This window comes from Mastomys coucha, unplaced genomic scaffold (assembly GCF_008632895.1).
Source record: "Mastomys coucha isolate ucsf_1 unplaced genomic scaffold, UCSF_Mcou_1 pScaffold4, whole genome shotgun sequence".
NCBI classification, from domain to species: Eukaryota; Metazoa; Chordata; class Mammalia; order Rodentia; family Muridae; genus Mastomys; species Mastomys coucha.
In genome coordinates this window covers 54,517,469-54,534,815 of record NW_022196910.1, presented here as the reverse complement: position 1 = coordinate 54,534,815, position 17,347 = coordinate 54,517,469, and the positions used below count along the sequence as shown (strand labels likewise).

Sequence of the window (17,347 nt, the reverse complement as noted above, 5' to 3'; positions counted from 1 at the left end):
GTTCTGGCTCTGTACTCCTTTTTTATTTAGTTCTTTGGTGAGAACAGATTACAACTGAAATAGTCTCATAATATAGTGTGGCTTAGACTGTTACGGTATGCACGTCTGTCAGTGCTGCCTCTTCGAAATCCAGGAAACACAGCAGAGGCTCCACGGTACAACAGCATTTAATGGTCAGAGACAGCTGAACAGTATTAGACTCAGCCAGAGATGTTAGAGGACAGGATCTAGTCCTCTCCCACAGCAGGCAAAGCACTGGACGTGAACTGCATGTGGCGGGGCCTCATCCAGTAAGAGTCCCTAGCTCCCACTGTTTTGTCAGGGAAGGACGCACACCCCACATGCAAGAAGAACCCTTGCCCTTGTCAGGTGGGTTGGGGCTGTGAGAGTGATCCTGTGGAAGGGTCTGACAAAGCTCAGGGGCAAGGGTCACCCCGGCTCCCACTGGCGCTCACTTTCCCAGCCTCTTCATCCGAGCATCAATGCTGGCAAAGTTCCCCTCAACTGTGGCCAAGTTTTCACGCATTGTTGTCTGCACCTACAAAAGGGGAAGAAAGAGCAGTCTTACTTTTGTTCAGCCCAGGTGTTTATTTTTTTTTAAAAGATTTATTTATTATATGTAAGTACACCGTAGCTATCTTCAGACACACCAGAAGAAGATGTCAGATCTCATTATGGGTGGTTCTGAGCCACCATGTGGTTGCTGGGATTTGAACTCTGGATCTTCAGAAGAGCAGCCGGTGCTCTTAACCTCTGAGCCATCTCTCCAGCGCCCCCCACCCCCCAGGTGTCTATCAGAGATGAGGAATACCCAGAAGAAACTCTCTTTAAGAAAAAGAAATAGCTGGGCAGTGGTGGCGCACGCCTTTAATCCCAGCACTTGGGAGGCAGAGGCAGGTGGATTTCTGAGTTCGAGGCCAGCCTGGTCTACAGAGTGAGTTCCAGGACAGCCAGGGCTACACAGAGAAACCCTGTCTCGAAAAAACCAAAAAAAAAAAAAAAAAAAAAAAAAAAAAAAAAAAAAAAAAAAAAAAAAAAAAAAAAAAAGAAAAAGAAATAGACTGACTAAGATCTATCTCAGTTGCTAGAGCACTTGCCTAGCAAGCATAAAGCCTTGGGTTCAATTCCTAGCCCCACATAAATCCCATGCATGCCAGGCATTGTGACAAGCCCTTTAATTCCAGCACTTGGAAGGCAGAGGCAGATGGAGCACTGTGACTCTGAGTCCAGTTTGGATTCAGGGCAACCAGGTTTTACACAAAAAGACCCTGTCAAGGAAAAAAAGTCATAGTTTGATGCCAACGTGGACAATGGGATAGAGAGATGGTTAAGAGGTTAAGAGCACTGACTGCTCTTCCAGAGGACCCAGGTTCAATTCCCAGCACCCACCTGGGATAACATGAGAATTGTCTCCAAAAGAAACTAAAGACACAGCTTTGGGTCTCTGGTTTTGAGAGGAGTGGGTGGAAGAAATGTTTGTAGCAGCAGTTTCCAAACTACCCTCTGAGTACTATGGACTTAGGTCAGGGTCTGCATGACTTAAGAATCCAACCCTTCCATCTTCAGAGCTCTTCACTTATTTTATGAAAGCCCAGGCAGCAAAGAAGACTTGGATGAGATTAACTTTTCATGGGTTCAGATTTTTAGAAAGCTAGAAGAAAAATAGATCAAATACTTTTTTTTTTTCCCCTTTTCGAGACAGGGTTTCTTTCCCTGGCTGTCCTGGAACTCACTCTGTAGACCAAGCTGGATTTCAACTCAGAGATGCCCCCTTCCTCTGTCTCCTGAGTGCAGGGATGTGTACTATATCACATCTGGCTTTTTCTTTTCTCCATTTATTATGAGACTAGGTTTCATCATGTAACCATGACTGGCCTGGAACTCACTACAGTTACCAGGCTGGCCTCAAACTCAAGCAATCCCCATCTCTGCCTCTGCCTCTGCCTCTGCAGTGTGAGGGTTAAAGGTGTACACCACCACACTTTTCTTTGATGGTCTGTACTTCTCCCAACATACTAAGAACAGTTCATTCAATAGAGACACAGAGTACTAGCTATGTGTAGAGCATTGCCATAGTAATGAATAAAAAACAGGCTAGCTGCTGAAGAGAGCTGAGCTGAGCAGTTAAGAACACTGGCTGCTTTTCCAGAAGACCCAGGGTCAGTCCTTAGCACCCATATGATAGCTCAAGACTATCTGTAACTTCAGTTCTAGGGGAGCTGATGCCCCCTTCTGGCCTCCACAAGCACCAGGCACATATATGATGCACCTGTGTGTATGGAGGAAAAACACTCAATGCAAAATCAAATCTTTTAAAAAGTAAAGGAGAAGGAGCAGGAGGAGGAAGAGGAGGAGGAGAAAAGGGAATAGGGCTGGGAGATGATTCAGGGTTTACTTTGCAAACCTCAGGACCAGAATATAGATCCCTAGCACCTATGTGAAAATGTGGGCAAGGGGCTGGAGAGATGGCTCAGAGGTTAAGAGCACTGGTGGCTCTTCCAGTGGACCCAGGTTCAATTCCCAGCACCCATATAACACTCTCAGCTGTCTATACCTCCAGACCTACAGACTCTGATGCTCCCTTCTGGCTACTCTGGGTATTAGGCACATGCACGGTGCAGGGATGTGCATGCAGACAAAACACCTATACAGATAAAAATAAACAAGAGTGGGCTTAATGGTGCTTGTCTGTAACTCCAATGCTCCCGTGTGTATGTGCAAGGGGATCTGGATACTTTACAATGAGTTCCTGAAATTTCTGTAAGAGACCGAGTCTCAAAAAGAAGGTTAAAGGGCTCAAGAAATATCTCAAGGGTTAAGAGCATATACCACTCTTGCAGAAGACTCAAGTTCAGTTTCCAGTGCCCATTTTAGACAGCTAACAACTGCCTAAAGTCAAGCTTAAAAGTACCTGGTGCTTCTGATAGTCACACACACACACACACACACACACACACACACGTTCACACACACGTTCACAAGCACACATACATACACACATACACAAACACACACACACACAGGCACATAATCTTAAAAACACACTCCTACTCACACACATACTCTCTTACACACACACACTAAAATATTTTAATAAAATAGAGACGGGACTAGAGAGATGGCTCAGCAGTTAAGGGCACTGACTGCTCTTCCGAAGGTCCTGAGTTCAATTCCCAGCAACCACATGGTGACTCACAACCATCCATAATGAGATCTGACTCCCTCTTCTGGAGTGTCTGAAGACAGCTACAGTGTACTTACATATAATAAATAATAAAAATCTTTAAAAAAAGAAAGGAAAAGAAAGTACATGCCCAGGCCTAACCCCAGCCTAAAGAGGCAGGGTTTGTTTTGTTGTGAGTTTGAAAGACGTTTTGGCTACATGAAAACCAGGTCAGCTAGGCATATATAGGAAGGCCTGTTACTGGGGAAAGAAAAAAATTCAAGCACAGTAGCACATTCCTGTAATCCCAGCATGTGGAAGGAAGGAAGAAGATGACCACAACTGTGGGGCCAGCCTGGTCTACACTGTGCCTCTGTCCAACACCCCCCAGTTTCTTCCAAAAAAAAAAGGCAGTTAGAAAGTTAGAAAAAGCTTAAACCAGTCTGGACAAAGGTCCTACAACTATGAAAACAGAACTGATATTCAAAGCTCTAAGACAAAACCCTCTGAGGTAGGGCTGGAGAACTTCAGGTGCCCTGCCTTGCCCTGCCCTGGAAAAAAATGGCAACAAACTAAAAAGAGCTACACACCTGGGTCAGGAGAGCGGTATTATCCTTAAGGGAGCTGGCCATCATCTGCTGGGTGGTATCCAAGTGTGTCAGGAGCTGACCAAACTGCATAGCTGCAGAAGTGAAGGTGTGAGACAGACCACAGGCCCTCCCTCAGCTCAGGGTCCGCGTGAGAGGAACCCACAGGCCCTCCCTCAGCTCAGGGCCCCGCCTCACACCTTGCTCATGCAGCTGCTTGATGGTGACAAGTCGCTGCACCAGCTCAGGAAGGGTGGAAGCAATGGGGCTCCAGCGCTGGATGGTCTCATAGAGCTGGTGCACCTGGAAAAGCATGCAGGGTCAAGGGGACACTGACACCACAGACTGGGGAGAGGAGCAGCCAGCAGAGAGAAGGCGCTCCCTTAACTCTCTCAGCTGGTAAGACCTGAGGCTGCAAAGCCCCGACATTCAGATGTTACTACTCAGTGGAGGAGTCTGGGGAGCACAGTGGGTAAGAAGATGGAGAAGAGAGCTCCTGACCTTGTTCTGTGTGTCTGCGTCCTCCACAGACGCCTTGTGCTTAGCAATCTCATTCACCTTTCCCAGGACACTCTGAAAGCACAGGGGTTAAGGGTGACAGGGCTCCCAGACCTGGGCTTCTAAAGTCCCAAGCTACTTAGAATTCAACTAGCTTTCTACTTAATACCTGTAGCCGAGCCTCTACTTGGTCCAGAACTGCAAGGTCCAGGGCGCTCACTTTGGCTTGCAACAGTTCTACTGTGTCCTAGGTCAAGGAAGGGTTTAGACAAGTGTCACCAGGAAAAGAATCAAACTATAAAAAGGTCTGCAACATTTCACTGGAACTAATATAGGACTATAAAGGCAGTCATTGTTATAAGTAAGACATTCCCACTGACCCCTGTAGTCCACATCCCAGCTCCTTCCATACTCACCATAAGGCAGGCTCCCTGTAGACCTGCAGAAAGGGGATTCTGGTGGGAAATGGGGGGAAGAAGTCAGGAGTCTTCCTACAGCCACAGGATGATTCCTGGTTCTATCTGTAACTCCCTAGCTCCCAGACTTGGGACACTGTGAACTAAGGGCTCATTACTAGGCTCTGAGTACTGTAGACTTAGCACAGGACAGCACCTGACCTGAGCATCCTGATCACAGCGGACAGTGGCCTCCAGCTCTGTCAGACGCTTCTCGAGTTCTGCAACCTATGGGGGAGAAGGATGAGAAAGAGAAGGGGGGCGAAGAGGAGGTTGTGATTTTTGCCACCCTCCAACCCCTGCAAGGGCTCCTTTCTTGGACCACATGCCTAACTACAATCTTAAACTTAAATTGGGAGGTAGAGGCAGGAGGATCTGGAGTTTAGAGCCAGGCTAAGCTATACCCTGAGTTTAAAGCTAGCGAAGCCTATATGAGACCCTACCTCAAAAAACAGAAATGCAAGGAGATACAGACAGTAAGACTTCAAGAGGAATCAAAAGCTTTCCAAGTCTCCCTCCCTAGGCCTGGCTCTATAAAGGCCGCATCTCCCTCCCTGGCTCCCAGCCCACACTACCTGACTCTTCCTTAGCTCCCAACCTATGCTTCACTTTCACTTACTTTGGCAGCTTGCGAGAACTTGTCCTGCTCAGGCCGTGAGTGGAGTTCATAAGTGACGAGGCTGCTATCTGGAGGGGTCCCACCTGCAGCCTTTCCCCCCGAGCTGCCTTTGCTGCTCTTTGTTGCTTCCAGCTGCAGCAGTAAGCGCCTGGGGCAGAAGAACAACTGATAAGATCAAGACCCGAGAGATGAGGGCTACTTAAATCTCTCTTCTGCTTCATAATTCTCATTAAAAGAACAGCTAGGCCGCCTTCCTCCTGTCCTCCACAGTCCCACTCAGCAGTGACTAAGGAGGGCTCACTTAGCTAGGGCTCCGTCTGGGTCAGCGAGGTTGATAGCAGCATCTGGTCCCAGCAGCTTCTCCAGGTGGGAAGCCACCAGCTGCTGCTTCAGAGCTGCCAGCTGCTTAGCCAGGACCACCGGGGTGAGCTTCTCCTCAGCTACCGACTCCTTCACTGTCGTCTGACGGAGGGAAAGAAGTAAGAAAAAGGAACACCACCCTGAAGAAAGCCATGGCCACACAATTTTATTTACTTCAGTATCTCCATGTAGGCAGTCTGGGTACCACATGCATGCAGCGACCATAGGGGCCTGAAGGGGACATCAGATCCCATGGGACTAGAGTTACAGATGGTTGTGAGGCCTTAAATGAGGGTTGGGAATAGAACCTGGATCCTCCGGAGAGGCAGCCAGTGCTCTTAATGTTTCCAGTCACCACTGCCACACCCCCAGGATAGGTTTTAGAACAGCACTGAATTGAACAGCACTATAGATTTGTATTCCCCAACTCTGGAAACCTCAGAAGAACTGCTCTCCGCTACAGTTCTAGGGTGTCCAGACCTCTGGCTGGCTCCCTCTACTGTACGAGGATACTGAGGATTCAGGTGTTGGAGGGATATCAGCTCTGGGAAACTCAGCATATGGACGGTTACCCTGATCTTCTCCACCTCAGTCGTCAGCTCTTGGACTTCATGCAGTAGTCGCTGGTACTTCTGCTGCGGTGTCTCCTTCACTCCCAGACCCTCTCCAAGCTAGAGAATAAGGAGGAAGGTGATGTTACCTGTCCCACTGGAGGGAGCCTTAGGAATTAATCCAAACCTTGGACCTAAGTCATAAGGTATCCCTCCCTCCAACACCTGGATCCTCAGTGCCCTCGTACAGTAGAGGGAGCCAGCCAGAGGTCTGGACACCCTAGAACTGTAGCGGAGAGCAGAGCGCTCTCAAGTGTATCCTGCTTGGAAGCCACCCAAACTCAGACTAAGACTGTATCCCTCAGGGTCAGCAGCTAAGGGCACTGGCTGCCCTCGCAGAAGACCTTCAGTCCCCAGCAACCAGATGGTGGTTTATAATCCTCTGTAACCCTAGTTCTACAGGGTCCAATGCTCTCTTCTGGTCTCTCCAGACATCACGCACGCACATGGTACATATATACATGCATGCAGGTAAACACTCATTTGAACAAAATAAAAATAAATAAATCTTTTTTTTTTTTTTATACGGGGGTTTCTCTGTGTAGCCCTGGATGTCCTAGAACTTACTCTGTACACCAGGCTGGCCTCAATCTCAGAAATCCGTCTGCCTCTGCCTCCCAAGTGCTGGGATTAAAGACGTGTGCCACCACTGCCCAGATAAAAATAAATAAATCTTAAAGAAACAAAACAAAAAACCAAGCCAGGCGGTGGTGGCGCACGCCTTTAATCCCAGCACTTGGGAGGCAGAGGCAGGCGGATTTCTGAGTTTGAGGCCAGCCTGGTCTACAGAGTGAGTTCCAGGACAGCCAAGGCGACAGAGAGAAACCCTGTCTCGAAAAAAACAAAAAAACAAAAAAACAAAACCAAAGCCAGGAGGCTAGCTTCATCTACAAGAGCAAGTTCTAGGACAGTCAGAGCTACCCAGAGAAACTCTGACTTGAAACAACTCTACTAAAGTACAATAAAATAATAATAATAATCCCCCAAATCAAAAAACAAGGAAAGAGAGAGAGAAACTTAAATAAAGAAACAAAGCCCCAAACCCAACCCTGCTCACTCCCCTGCAGGCCTGCTCTCGGCTCACCACCCATGGCCATCACACAACAAACCATTTCATAGTCTCCAGACTCATAGCCTGTCCTCTGGGTCTTTCCAATGCGATCTGAGAAATCTGCCGAGAGAAGACGACCACTCAATGGGTTAGTCTAGGCTCAGTGCAGCCCCAAACCCAGGTAACTGTGAGGGCTGTCTGGGAAGGCTCCACTAGGGAGTGGATCCTCAGAGCTCAGGCAGGGTGCTCTTTCTCTAGGACCACGCCCACACACCCCCACATACACACCCTGCCCTCCAGCCCTGGCTCACCAAGCCCCTTTGTCCCCACTCTCTTGTCCTTGAACTTGTCATAGGCAGCGTTGGGGTTGACGATGATGTGTTCCACACTTGTGCTGCTCAGCTCCTCCTGAGGAGACAGAGGGTTCAGTCCAGGGGCAGCCCCATTTCCACCTTAGCATTTCTTCTATACCATAAAGTCCCCAAACTACTAAGACACTGCACTCTATTTTTCCAAAGAGAAAGAAGGGGGTGGGGGGGTTCCATTCCAAGCCTCCCACCAGCCTCACTCTGGGGAAGAGCTCCCTGGTAAAGCAAGCTGGAGCCTTGGTAGGATAAATATAACACCCTGATTTCACTAACAACAGAGGCAGTGTGACCTCCCCACCCACTCTGTGCATATGCCTCCCCTCCCTCAACCCTCCCAGATATTTGGCACACACCATGCACTCAGGGCAAGAAACAAACTCGACCTCTCCTAACCTCCCCTCCCAGAAGCAAAGCTTCTTTCCTGGCTACACAAGTCCATTTAGAACTGACTTTTCATCCTTTCTGGATAGGAAGAAGGAGGGCAAGGACAATATTCTGAATATAAAATGGCAGGTTTAATCTTGTAGAAGGTAAGATAGCAACTTGTAGAATGTAAGAGGACTGTTGGCAGAGGGTGTGCTTGGAAGCCTGGTTTCTGGGCTACTGTGGGACCAGACAGCTCAGGGGATATGGAGGAGCAGGGAGGGCTCAGCGGGTTGTTATTAAAGGGACACCTTACAAGTATCCCAGGAGCACCTTAGGCAAGGGCTGTACATACAGCCCTCCGCACAGAGAAGCCTGGCATGTGGCCCTGCTACTAGAGCCCTCTGCTGCACCCAAACATTCAAGTCAGGCACATGCAGAGAGGGAAAATACTGTACCCTAGACCTGAGGCGGAGGCTCCTCCTTACACATCAACAATTACATCATGCCCCTCTTCCAACCAGGGAAGGCTACTACAGTGCTGAAGGAAGGGAGGTGGCTAGGAGTGCTGTTTTGTTAGGGGTTGACATCTCCCTGAATCTTGGAAATGACGCTCCATCGAGTTGTTGCACATTAGAGTCCCTTAGAAAAGCCTGCCTGCCTGCCTTCCTTCCTGAAGAAGAAAGAGAACAGGCCTGGGCCCATCTCTTAGGTGTGAGCTTAGGTGATCTGCCTGTGTGTGGGTATGTGGGGAGCAGGAAGGAGAACCAGGACAGGAAAGAGAGCAATGGCTACAAGGAGGCTCCATCCTTCCCTCTCCAGAGTCAGGAGGAACCTGGTCCTCAGCGACTGAGGACAGAGAGAAGGTGAGAACAAAGCAGCAGCTTCTCTCTCCACCTTCAGGAGGCTGCTAGGCAGAGGGACAAGAAAAGGGCCCAGTGGCCCATATGCAGGTCCTGAAGAAAAGAGGCATCTGAATTCCCATCACCCGTTTCCATCAGAAGTCCCCACTTGCCAAGTAGCTGTGTGGTTTCTGGTCTCTAAACTGCCTAGGAGTTGCAGCTCGAGACGGGTAAGCCCCAGCTGCACGCTGCCTCTTACAAACACCAGTTCTCTCCATAAAAGCCAACAAGGCAGAGGCCCTTTCAGACAAGCATGGTGGCACATGTTTTTAATCCCAGCACCCAGGAAGACTCAAATCCCAGCTAGATTAGAAAATGGCACTGCAAGCTGGGCCTGCTGGCTCACACTGTAATCCCAGCATTTGGGAGGCTGAAGCAGGAGGATAGCTGCAAGTCTGAAGCCAGCCTGATCTTCACTATGACTTCCAGGCCAGCTAGGATCACAAGACAAGATTCTACTCAAAAACAACCACCATAACAAAAAAAAAACTTTTTAAAAAGATGGCCAGACACAGCAGCAGCACACGCTCATGATCCCAGCACCTAGGAGGCAGAAGCATGCTGGGTTGCCTTGAGTTCCGGGTCGAGCTAGTCTATATAGTGAGATCCCATCTTTAAAAATGAAGAGAAGGCCAGGCGGGCAGTGGTAGCGCACACCTTTAGTCCCAGCACTTGGGAGGCAGAGGCAGGCGGATTTCTGAGTTCGAGGCCAGCCTGGTCTACAGAGTGAGTTCCAGGACAGCCAGGGCTACACAGAGAAACCCTGTCTGGAAAAACCAAAAAAAAAACAGAAGAAGAAGAAGAAAAGAAGAAGAGGGTCGACAGGCTGGAGTACTGACCTTGCCGGCTTGAGCCCCTGAGCTGGACCTCTGCTAGCACAAACATACGCAAGAGAAAAGGAAAGGAAAGGAAAGGCATGGGGTACAACCTGAAGAGGAAGGAAAGCCAATCCCAGGCACGCCTGCAGCCTTCCACAAGTGCTCTGCGGGGGCCAGCCCACTTCTGACTGCTCTTTCTAAGTAGGGAAGGCTGGGAACAGGGGCCAGCACTGAGGAGGTCAGCAGGGCTGTACATGCCAGTCTGCAGGTGGCACCCAGTCCACCAGTATCTCAAAGACCAACAGTGTCTTGTGAGACAGGAAAGGGTGCTGAGTGTGGGAGTGACTAGGAGGTCAAAGGTTTAGCAGAGACGAGAGGACAGAGAACAACTGCCCACCACAGCACACCCCGTTAAAAAGCAGACAGAAGGTTGGGCTTCTTACCAGCTCCTTGTGGTTTCCCCAGAGGTGAGAAAATCAAGAGTTAAAAAGGAAAGGGTGTTGGGGAGAGGGATGAGGGAGGGAAAAAAAAGACAAAATTGTTATTAGCAAATTGTAACATGCACTACATGAGTCTTCAACACTGCACCACAGGGCCCCAGGGGAGCCTAGCAAAATTTGGGGGCCAAGATTTCTAGCTGAGGTCAGAATGTGCCACAAGAGAAGGAAGACCTCGAGACCCTCTGCTCTCTGATGCTGAGGATCCATGGGCTTTGCTATTTAGCAGCAGCCATGGGGGTTGGGGTGTGCTAGACATGAGGGCTTAGCTGTTACAGGCTGGTGCAGAGCAGGAAGTGCAGGAAGGGAAGGCGCAGGTGAGAGGAAGCTATAGAAATGGCAGGATATGATACAGAAAATGTGGGGAGTCTGGGGACCTAACACTGACCGAGGACCCACGGTTCTCAAGGGAGGCTCTCCCTTAGTAGTTCACATGGCTAATGTCTGGATTCTCAGGTTGAATGGTTGGTAAATCACTCTGCTACAGCTCTGCATGACAAAGGGAGCCTCTGCCCAGAGGACACCAAGATCTGCAGCTATCAGCCTATCAGCAGAACATGTCTCCTCAAGCCCCGGCCCAAGGCTCAGCAGAGCTGGACATGGGGAAGGATGGGCATACTTCAAACAAGTCTCACTTGAGTGCAGGCCAAGGAGACAGACTGGTGGGATCAGTACTCTAGGAGGGAACTCTATGTGCCCTTCCTCTTGCTCTGTTGATGGGGAGGTGGAAGGGTGGAGGGCTGATGGACACTGTATGTGAGAAAGCCCACGTGAGGGACAAACGTGCACTTCTTTCCTAACAGTTCATCCAGCCCAGTTGTGGCTCCTTTTATTTTGGCCTCTTTTACCCACGTTCAGTGACTCCATGGTCCTACAATGTCCCTGAACATAAGTGGGCATAAGTACCCACACGAACATACATGCAGAACCACAAGAGAAACAGAGGTATTGTACTTGTTTCTAACTTCTCACCAAGCTAAAAGCAGCTTGGGAAAAATTCAAGAAAGGGGGAGTTATGGGCCATAAAGTGAAGATCAAACCAAGAGGGAAGGGGCAAAAACCTACAACAGGCCTGAGCAGTGCTGTGCGCTGTATACACCAAGCCTATTTTTGAGGGGGGAGGGGGAGCATGAGGTTCAGGGCATAATTCCTAAAATATGTAGTAGAAAGTTATCATAGACATTTGATATACAACAGAAAATTAGAAAACTCTAAGTGCTCTGATCTCTGGTCCAGCTCACCTAGACCATGGCTCCCACTCCCTCTCATTAATGGTTGTTTAGCCAAGTGGTCTCGCCTCAGAGAACTAGACCTAAGGTTCTAAATCAGACAGGGACAATGGCCACTCTGCTGAGGCTGTTCAGGCTCTATGCAATACTTCAGCCAGGGGACTTCAGAACCATGGTGACAAGGAACATGGAGAGAGCTGTAGAATAAAACTGGCTAGGATGGGCCAGCATAATGCTAACAGCCCATCATTTCTAAATGAGGACTACATAATCGACAGACAAGGAGGAAGTAGGCATAGGGATCCGGCTTTCTCGTTTGCTTTCCACCCTTGTCTACAACAGCCGAAGGCCGGCTCATAAAAATGTCTTCTTGCGGGGCTAGCGAGATGGCTCAGCGGTTAAGAGCACTGACTGCTCTTCTGAAGGACCTGAGTTCAATTCCCAGCAACCACATGGTGGCTCACAATCATCTGTACAGCTACAGTGTACTCATATACATAAAATAAATAAGTAAATCCTTAAAAAAAAAAATGTCTTCTTGCAACTTCTTCCAAGTCTACACCCTTATGTCTAAAGGCCTCCATGTTCCAACCCCTCCTTCATTCCAGTTTTATTCTTCAGACCTCACAAGGTGAAGAGACAATGATTCACAATGATTCGTGCATCACAGCTGTGTTCCTAAACTTTGATTAATGATCTTTAAACACAGGGCCAGCAAGGCCCAAACAGGGATTCCTTGGAATTTGAAACAATTAGCTACAACAATTGCAAAGTGGCAAAGCACTACATGCAAGATGGCAAATGAACAAACATGCAGAGAAGAAGCATTGAATGGCCTTACTTGTGCAAACTAGTGTCCAGGCAGGGTGGTGAGGAGGGAGGATGGGGAAGCATTAGGAAAAACTCCAGTAAGTAAAGTGCAGCAGCAGTCAATGAACACAACCAGCTTACTCTGTGACACCCGACACTCTAAACTTTGAGAGAGCAACCCTCAGATACATGTCTAATTTTGGGCAGGGGTGGGGCATGCCTCAGTTGTGGGGTGGGGAGGGGGCACAAGTAGACTCAGAAGTCTTCCTTCTCCTCGGAGTAGTTACATTATGAGAGAGAGAGAGACAGAGAGAGAGACAGAGACAGAGAGAGACAGAGAGAGAGACAGACAGAGAGACAGACAGAGAGAGACAGAGAGAGAGAGAGAGAGAGAGAGAGAGAGACAGAGACAGAGACAGAGACAGAGACAGAGAGACAGAGAGAGAGAGACCGAGAGAGAAGCTGAGTCCTGTTCTTCTGGGGCATCCTTAATTTTCTCTGCCTAAGCCATGAGCAGAGTGCTTTTAGGACCCAAGACAGGCTGTGGGCCCCATTCAGTTTGGGAGGTGGCTTTCCAAAGAGGCCACTCTGAGAAGCCATTGTCTCAGACAGCTAGGGCGTGGCCGGGATGAAGATCTTCCCATGCTGTGAAGGGAAGGGCTTGCCTCTGCTATTTTCCAGCCCATTCCTGTTGTAAAATACTTTACTTCCAGCTACAATTGTTTTAAAGAAATAGAAGAAAAATTGGGATCATTTTGGAAAAAAAAAAAAAACAAATCTACTTCTTTCCTGTCCCATCCTTCCCACTATGGGCATCATAGTACTTTAATGTCTAAGTTAAACTAGCAATTAAGGTCTAGAGAATATTGTTTACTCCCATAGTGACTTTATTTTTTTTTATTTTCTTAGCAGTAGAGAAATCAGAGGAAGGTTAAAGACACTGAGGAGCCAATGGGACATTCTACTTGAGATTCCTCTAGACTAACGCCTGGAAATAAGGTATGGTGGCAAATGTCTTTAGTCCTAGCACTTAGTCAGCCTATGATACATAAAACTACATAGGTAGTTCTAGGCCAGGCAGGGCATTACAACTGAGAGCCTGTTTCAAAAATGAAATAAAAAATAAACTAACATTTGCAAACCCCTAAAGTTATGTACAATTTGGCCATATTGGTTTTCCCAGGGAAGACCTGAGGGGCAGGCAGAGGAGGGGGACTTTTTCACTACACAGCCTTAAACAGTTGTTTTTTTTTCACGAATACTTATGACTCAATTTGAAAACAAATAAAATTAAAGTTGAAAACAATCTGGAGGTTCCAGCAGCAACTGAAGACCTCATGGTTCAGTAGCAGATGAGATGTGGACAGGCTCCCAGCCAGCATCCAGGCTTTGGAGCCACAGTGTCTCTGGGTTGCTGAGGCTGCTCAAGCTGCCCATTTACGTCAGCATTATGAGCAGCAGCAGAGCCACTATGCAGCTGACTTCCTGAACACGGCCTTCCTAAGGCCCACAGCGACATGTAGGGGCCAGAGACATTAGCTGACATCAGGAAGTAACTTAGTTCTCAGGGTTCCAGGAGTGCTGATGGTTTGTGTCCACATACACTCCTCTCTAACAAGCTGGCTGAGCAGCAGTGATGAAAGGAGCTGCAGTCACCTGTGTCTACAGAGCTGCAATGGTACTGCCTGTCTGCATCATGGGGACTAGCGACAGTGTTAGTCTCTCTCTGCAACCTGGTATTTACAGGCAGAGGTTCTGAGCCATTCCTGAACTAACTCATCTTCTACTCTCCTGCTCTGAGGACAGAGGTAACTGAGACACCTCTTGGAGTGACAGCTTCACACTCAGCTTGGAAGAAGAAGGACCAGCAGACTGATGTGCTAGCAAATACAGAAGCCACAGGAGCACACTGCTGAGAGAAAGGACAGGAAGTTACTCCCACTGTGCAGGAAGCACTTCCACATGGGATAACAAGAGAGGGCATAAGTGAGCACGCCAAGCCATGCCAGTGTAAAGCAGCTGCCGACACTCTTCACAACTAGCCAGCCCCACAGACATGGCCACAGGACTGACAGATAGACATACACACTGGGCCTGCTGACAATGTCCCCATGACTCTGGCCACGCCTTCACTGAGATCTCATAGCAATGTGAGCCCTGCCCAGCTCAGCTTACTTTGGCGCTAATAAAATGCAGTCTATACAGGCCATTGCTGGACCTCTGAACCCACAGCATTATACTGATTTCTGTTCATTCGCTTTGGGCCTTTTCTTATGTTACCTACATGTATCCTAATTGTATTTCCTTATACATCCTGTCATGTAAAGGCTTCCTTAGGGCACCTCTTCCTCTACAGAATGAATACATTCCTGGTTAAAGTGTGTGTCCCCCACCGACCCCTTAGAGCACACAGAGTAGACTTACTATATTACTACCGTCTCTTCTCTGCTGATTACAATATTTATGTTATTCCTCAAAATTATCTTGGTCTGACCAGGCATGTTATTTTTCTGAGTTTCCAAGTCATTTGCTTACACCTTCCCTAATGGCTACTACAGTTCAAATTCAAGTTCTTGCTAAATACTAATGAGAATTTAATAAAATGAGTAAAATATCTTATAAAATAAAAAAGGTCAAGCTGGAGACATGGTTCAGTGGTTAAGAGCACTGACTGCTCTTCCAGAGGTCCTGAGTTCAATTCCCAGTCACCACATGGTGGCTCACAGTCATCTGTAATGGGGTCTGATGCCCTCTTCTGGTGTGTCTTAAGACAGCTACAGTGTACTCACATAAATAAAATAAATAAATCTTAAAAAAAAAAAAAAAGGTCTACTTCAACCTTAAACAATTTATTATGTTCAAGCTTTATAATTCAATGCACGGATTAGAACCCAGGGGCCTAACTAACCGCTAGTCCAGAATCTAACTGCCTTGAGATATCTACATTGTATGTAATAAGACTTGGGTTTTACAGGTCTTGTTCATTGTAATCTCACTGGCTTGACTCTCCTTTCTGGCATTGCTCATTGGTGGCTGCCAGTTGCTGAGCAAGGTCTTTGAAAGCCCTGAGACCTCCATACCACCCAGGCTGGGGTTGGCATACCCACTTATTGTTATGGCTTGCCAGAGAAGGAGAAGGGCCTGTATCAGGGGAGAAAGGTCAGGGTGCGGAGGGATCCTGAGGTAGGACATAGTCTTACCGCATCGAACTCTGCTTGATCATCTTCAGGCAGGTCACTGGTTTCATAAACATCGGGCTCGTTCCTGGCCTGCAGGGAGAAGCGGTGACCACCCAGACTCATTACCCAGCATTCATCTCTCATCCCATTCCCTTTGAACAAGGTACTGGAAAACCAGACTGTAACGCAAGGATTCTGTCCTCCACCTCCCCTGCCAACTCTATGTCCAATGGGATGACTACAGGTACAAACTGGGATCTGAGATAAAACGACCAGTGTGAAAAAAAGATGTTACCCTGAACATGGCTGAGAGCCAGTCCTTGGTAATTTGTCCTAATCTGGTTGAGGGTGCCTTGAGTTAGGCCCTGCACATCACTGTACAGGGTTGAGAGTGACTCAGGACCTTAGTTCTCAAGGTCCGGTGTGGCAACCCCCGCCCCAACCCTGAGAATGCAGAGAGGGCAGCACAAACGGAGGGGACGTGCCGGCTTGGGCACGAGGAGCAAGCACACAGGTGCTCGGAATGCACAGAACTCCCCACTGGCACAAGGGGTTCTGCAACAGTAACCTCTTCCCTGGCAGATGAAGGCCACCAAGTGGCCTAGTGAATATGGCTGGAGTAAGGATTCGGGGTCAGGCAATCGGGAAATGTGGGGTGACAAGGGCACTGTTGACATGGACGGTACAAACACTCAGGCACAAGTGGTAAGCGCCCGGAGGCGATTTCTGGGCGGAGAAACTGGCTACTGCCAGAAAGGGGGCCCGACGCGGTCCAACGGAACGGCCCAGTCGGGTTTGGAGTCCAGAAGGAGCTGCGGCCGTCGAAGGGCGAGCGGCGGGAACCCTTGGGGCGAAGGGGCTGCCAGCGGGAGGGATCGCGGGCTGGTTTCTGTTGGGGGTCCTCGGGAGGTCGGGGGCGCGGTCTGGGAAGCTGGGCCCGGCCCTGTACTCACAATGCCGGGGAGATCGGCGTATTTAGGGTCCGCCATGGCGGCGGCGAGGCGGGGCTGGGGGACCGAGGCCTCGGAGGAGCCGGGGCCGGTGACCGAGTGGGGAAGAGGATGGGTCCGGGTCCCCGGCTAAGGCGGCGATAAGGGGAGCGGCGGAGGAGCCGGAAGTCTCGCGACAGGAGCAGGCCGGCAGGAGGGGGAACCGCAAAAGTCGCGAGGACAGCGGGCTACCACACCCCTGGACAGGCTGGGATTGGTGAGAGCGACAGGGAATGAGGTAATGGCGAGGAGACGCCGCCTAGCATTGTGGGATATGTAGTCCTGGTTTTTTGGGGCTTGGGCTGGGACAATAACAAGGTTAAGGAGCTATTACATACAGTTTATCTCCTTTCGTTTTTAATTTCGTTTTAGTTTAGTTTCGTTTAGTCTATGAAAGGAGTTTCATAATTCCTGCTTTAGAAAACCTAGAGATTGGCTAGATGAAATCACACAGCTCACCACGTTGTGAACAACAGCAAGATTTAGTAAAAATTTAAAGAAAAGTAAGGCCGTCTTTTCAGGTTAGGGCTTCTGGACAAAATAAAGGGTCCCTACCTAAATTTTAATTTAGGAGCTGGAGAGATGTCTCAGGGGTTAAGAGCACAGTGTTCGTGCAGAGGACCTGGGTTCTATCCCCAGCATCCAGAGACAGTGGCTCACAACCATTTACAACTCTAATACCTGGTGCCCTCTTCTGGCCTCTGAGGGCACCAGACACACACGTGGTACACAGATGTACATGCAGACAAAACACCCATACACATAAAATAAATAAAGAGTAATAATTTTGTAAAAGTTAATTTCAGGTAAACAACTAACAATTGTTACTATAAGCATGCTTTGTATAT

At 48.6% G+C, this 17,347-nt stretch overlaps 1 protein-coding gene across 3 annotated transcripts; it reads right to left on the bottom strand.

Annotated features, from left to right (window-relative positions):
- Nucleotide 1: 1 nt before the first annotated feature.
- On the bottom strand, nucleotides 2-16,729 carry Dctn2 (dynactin subunit 2). 3 transcript variants are annotated; one of them, XM_031350217.1, is made up of 16 exons: nucleotides 16,464-16,729; nucleotides 15,532-15,600; nucleotides 12,363-12,371; nucleotides 10,239-10,244; nucleotides 7,656-7,752; nucleotides 7,403-7,464; nucleotides 6,255-6,353; nucleotides 5,624-5,784; nucleotides 5,323-5,470; nucleotides 4,866-4,931; nucleotides 4,665-4,703; nucleotides 4,418-4,495; nucleotides 4,252-4,323; nucleotides 3,951-4,053; nucleotides 3,754-3,845; nucleotides 2-538 (listed from the first exon to the last, which is right to left on the bottom strand). In XM_031350217.1, exons 1-16 carry the CDS (start codon nucleotides 16,497-16,499, stop codon nucleotides 452-454), a joined length of 1,224 nt encoding a protein of 407 aa, XP_031206077.1. In that variant the 5' UTR covers nucleotides 16,500-16,729; the 3' UTR covers nucleotides 2-451. The 3 variants fall into 3 exon arrangements, with proteins under 3 accessions (XP_031206077.1, XP_031206078.1, XP_031206079.1); XM_031350218.1 differs by lacking the exon at nucleotides 12,363-12,371; XM_031350219.1 differs by lacking the exons at nucleotides 10,239-10,244; nucleotides 12,363-12,371.
- Between the last annotated feature and the right edge of the window lie 618 nt (nucleotides 16,730-17,347).

Excerpts from the sequence above, each read along its gene's own strand:
- Dctn2 (XM_031350217.1), bottom strand. The coding sequence starts at position 16,499 with ATGGCGGACCCTAAATACGCCGATCTCCCCGGCATT. Across the intron at positions 4,932-5,322 it reads AGTTCTCGCAAGCTGCCAAA|GTTGCAGAACTCGAGAAGCG; the intron begins GTAAGTGAAAGT and ends TCTCCCCCATAG. Across the intron at positions 4,054-4,251 it reads ACGCAGACACACAGAACAAG|GTGCACCAGCTCTATGAGAC; the intron begins GTCAGGAGCTCT and ends ATGCTTTTCCAG.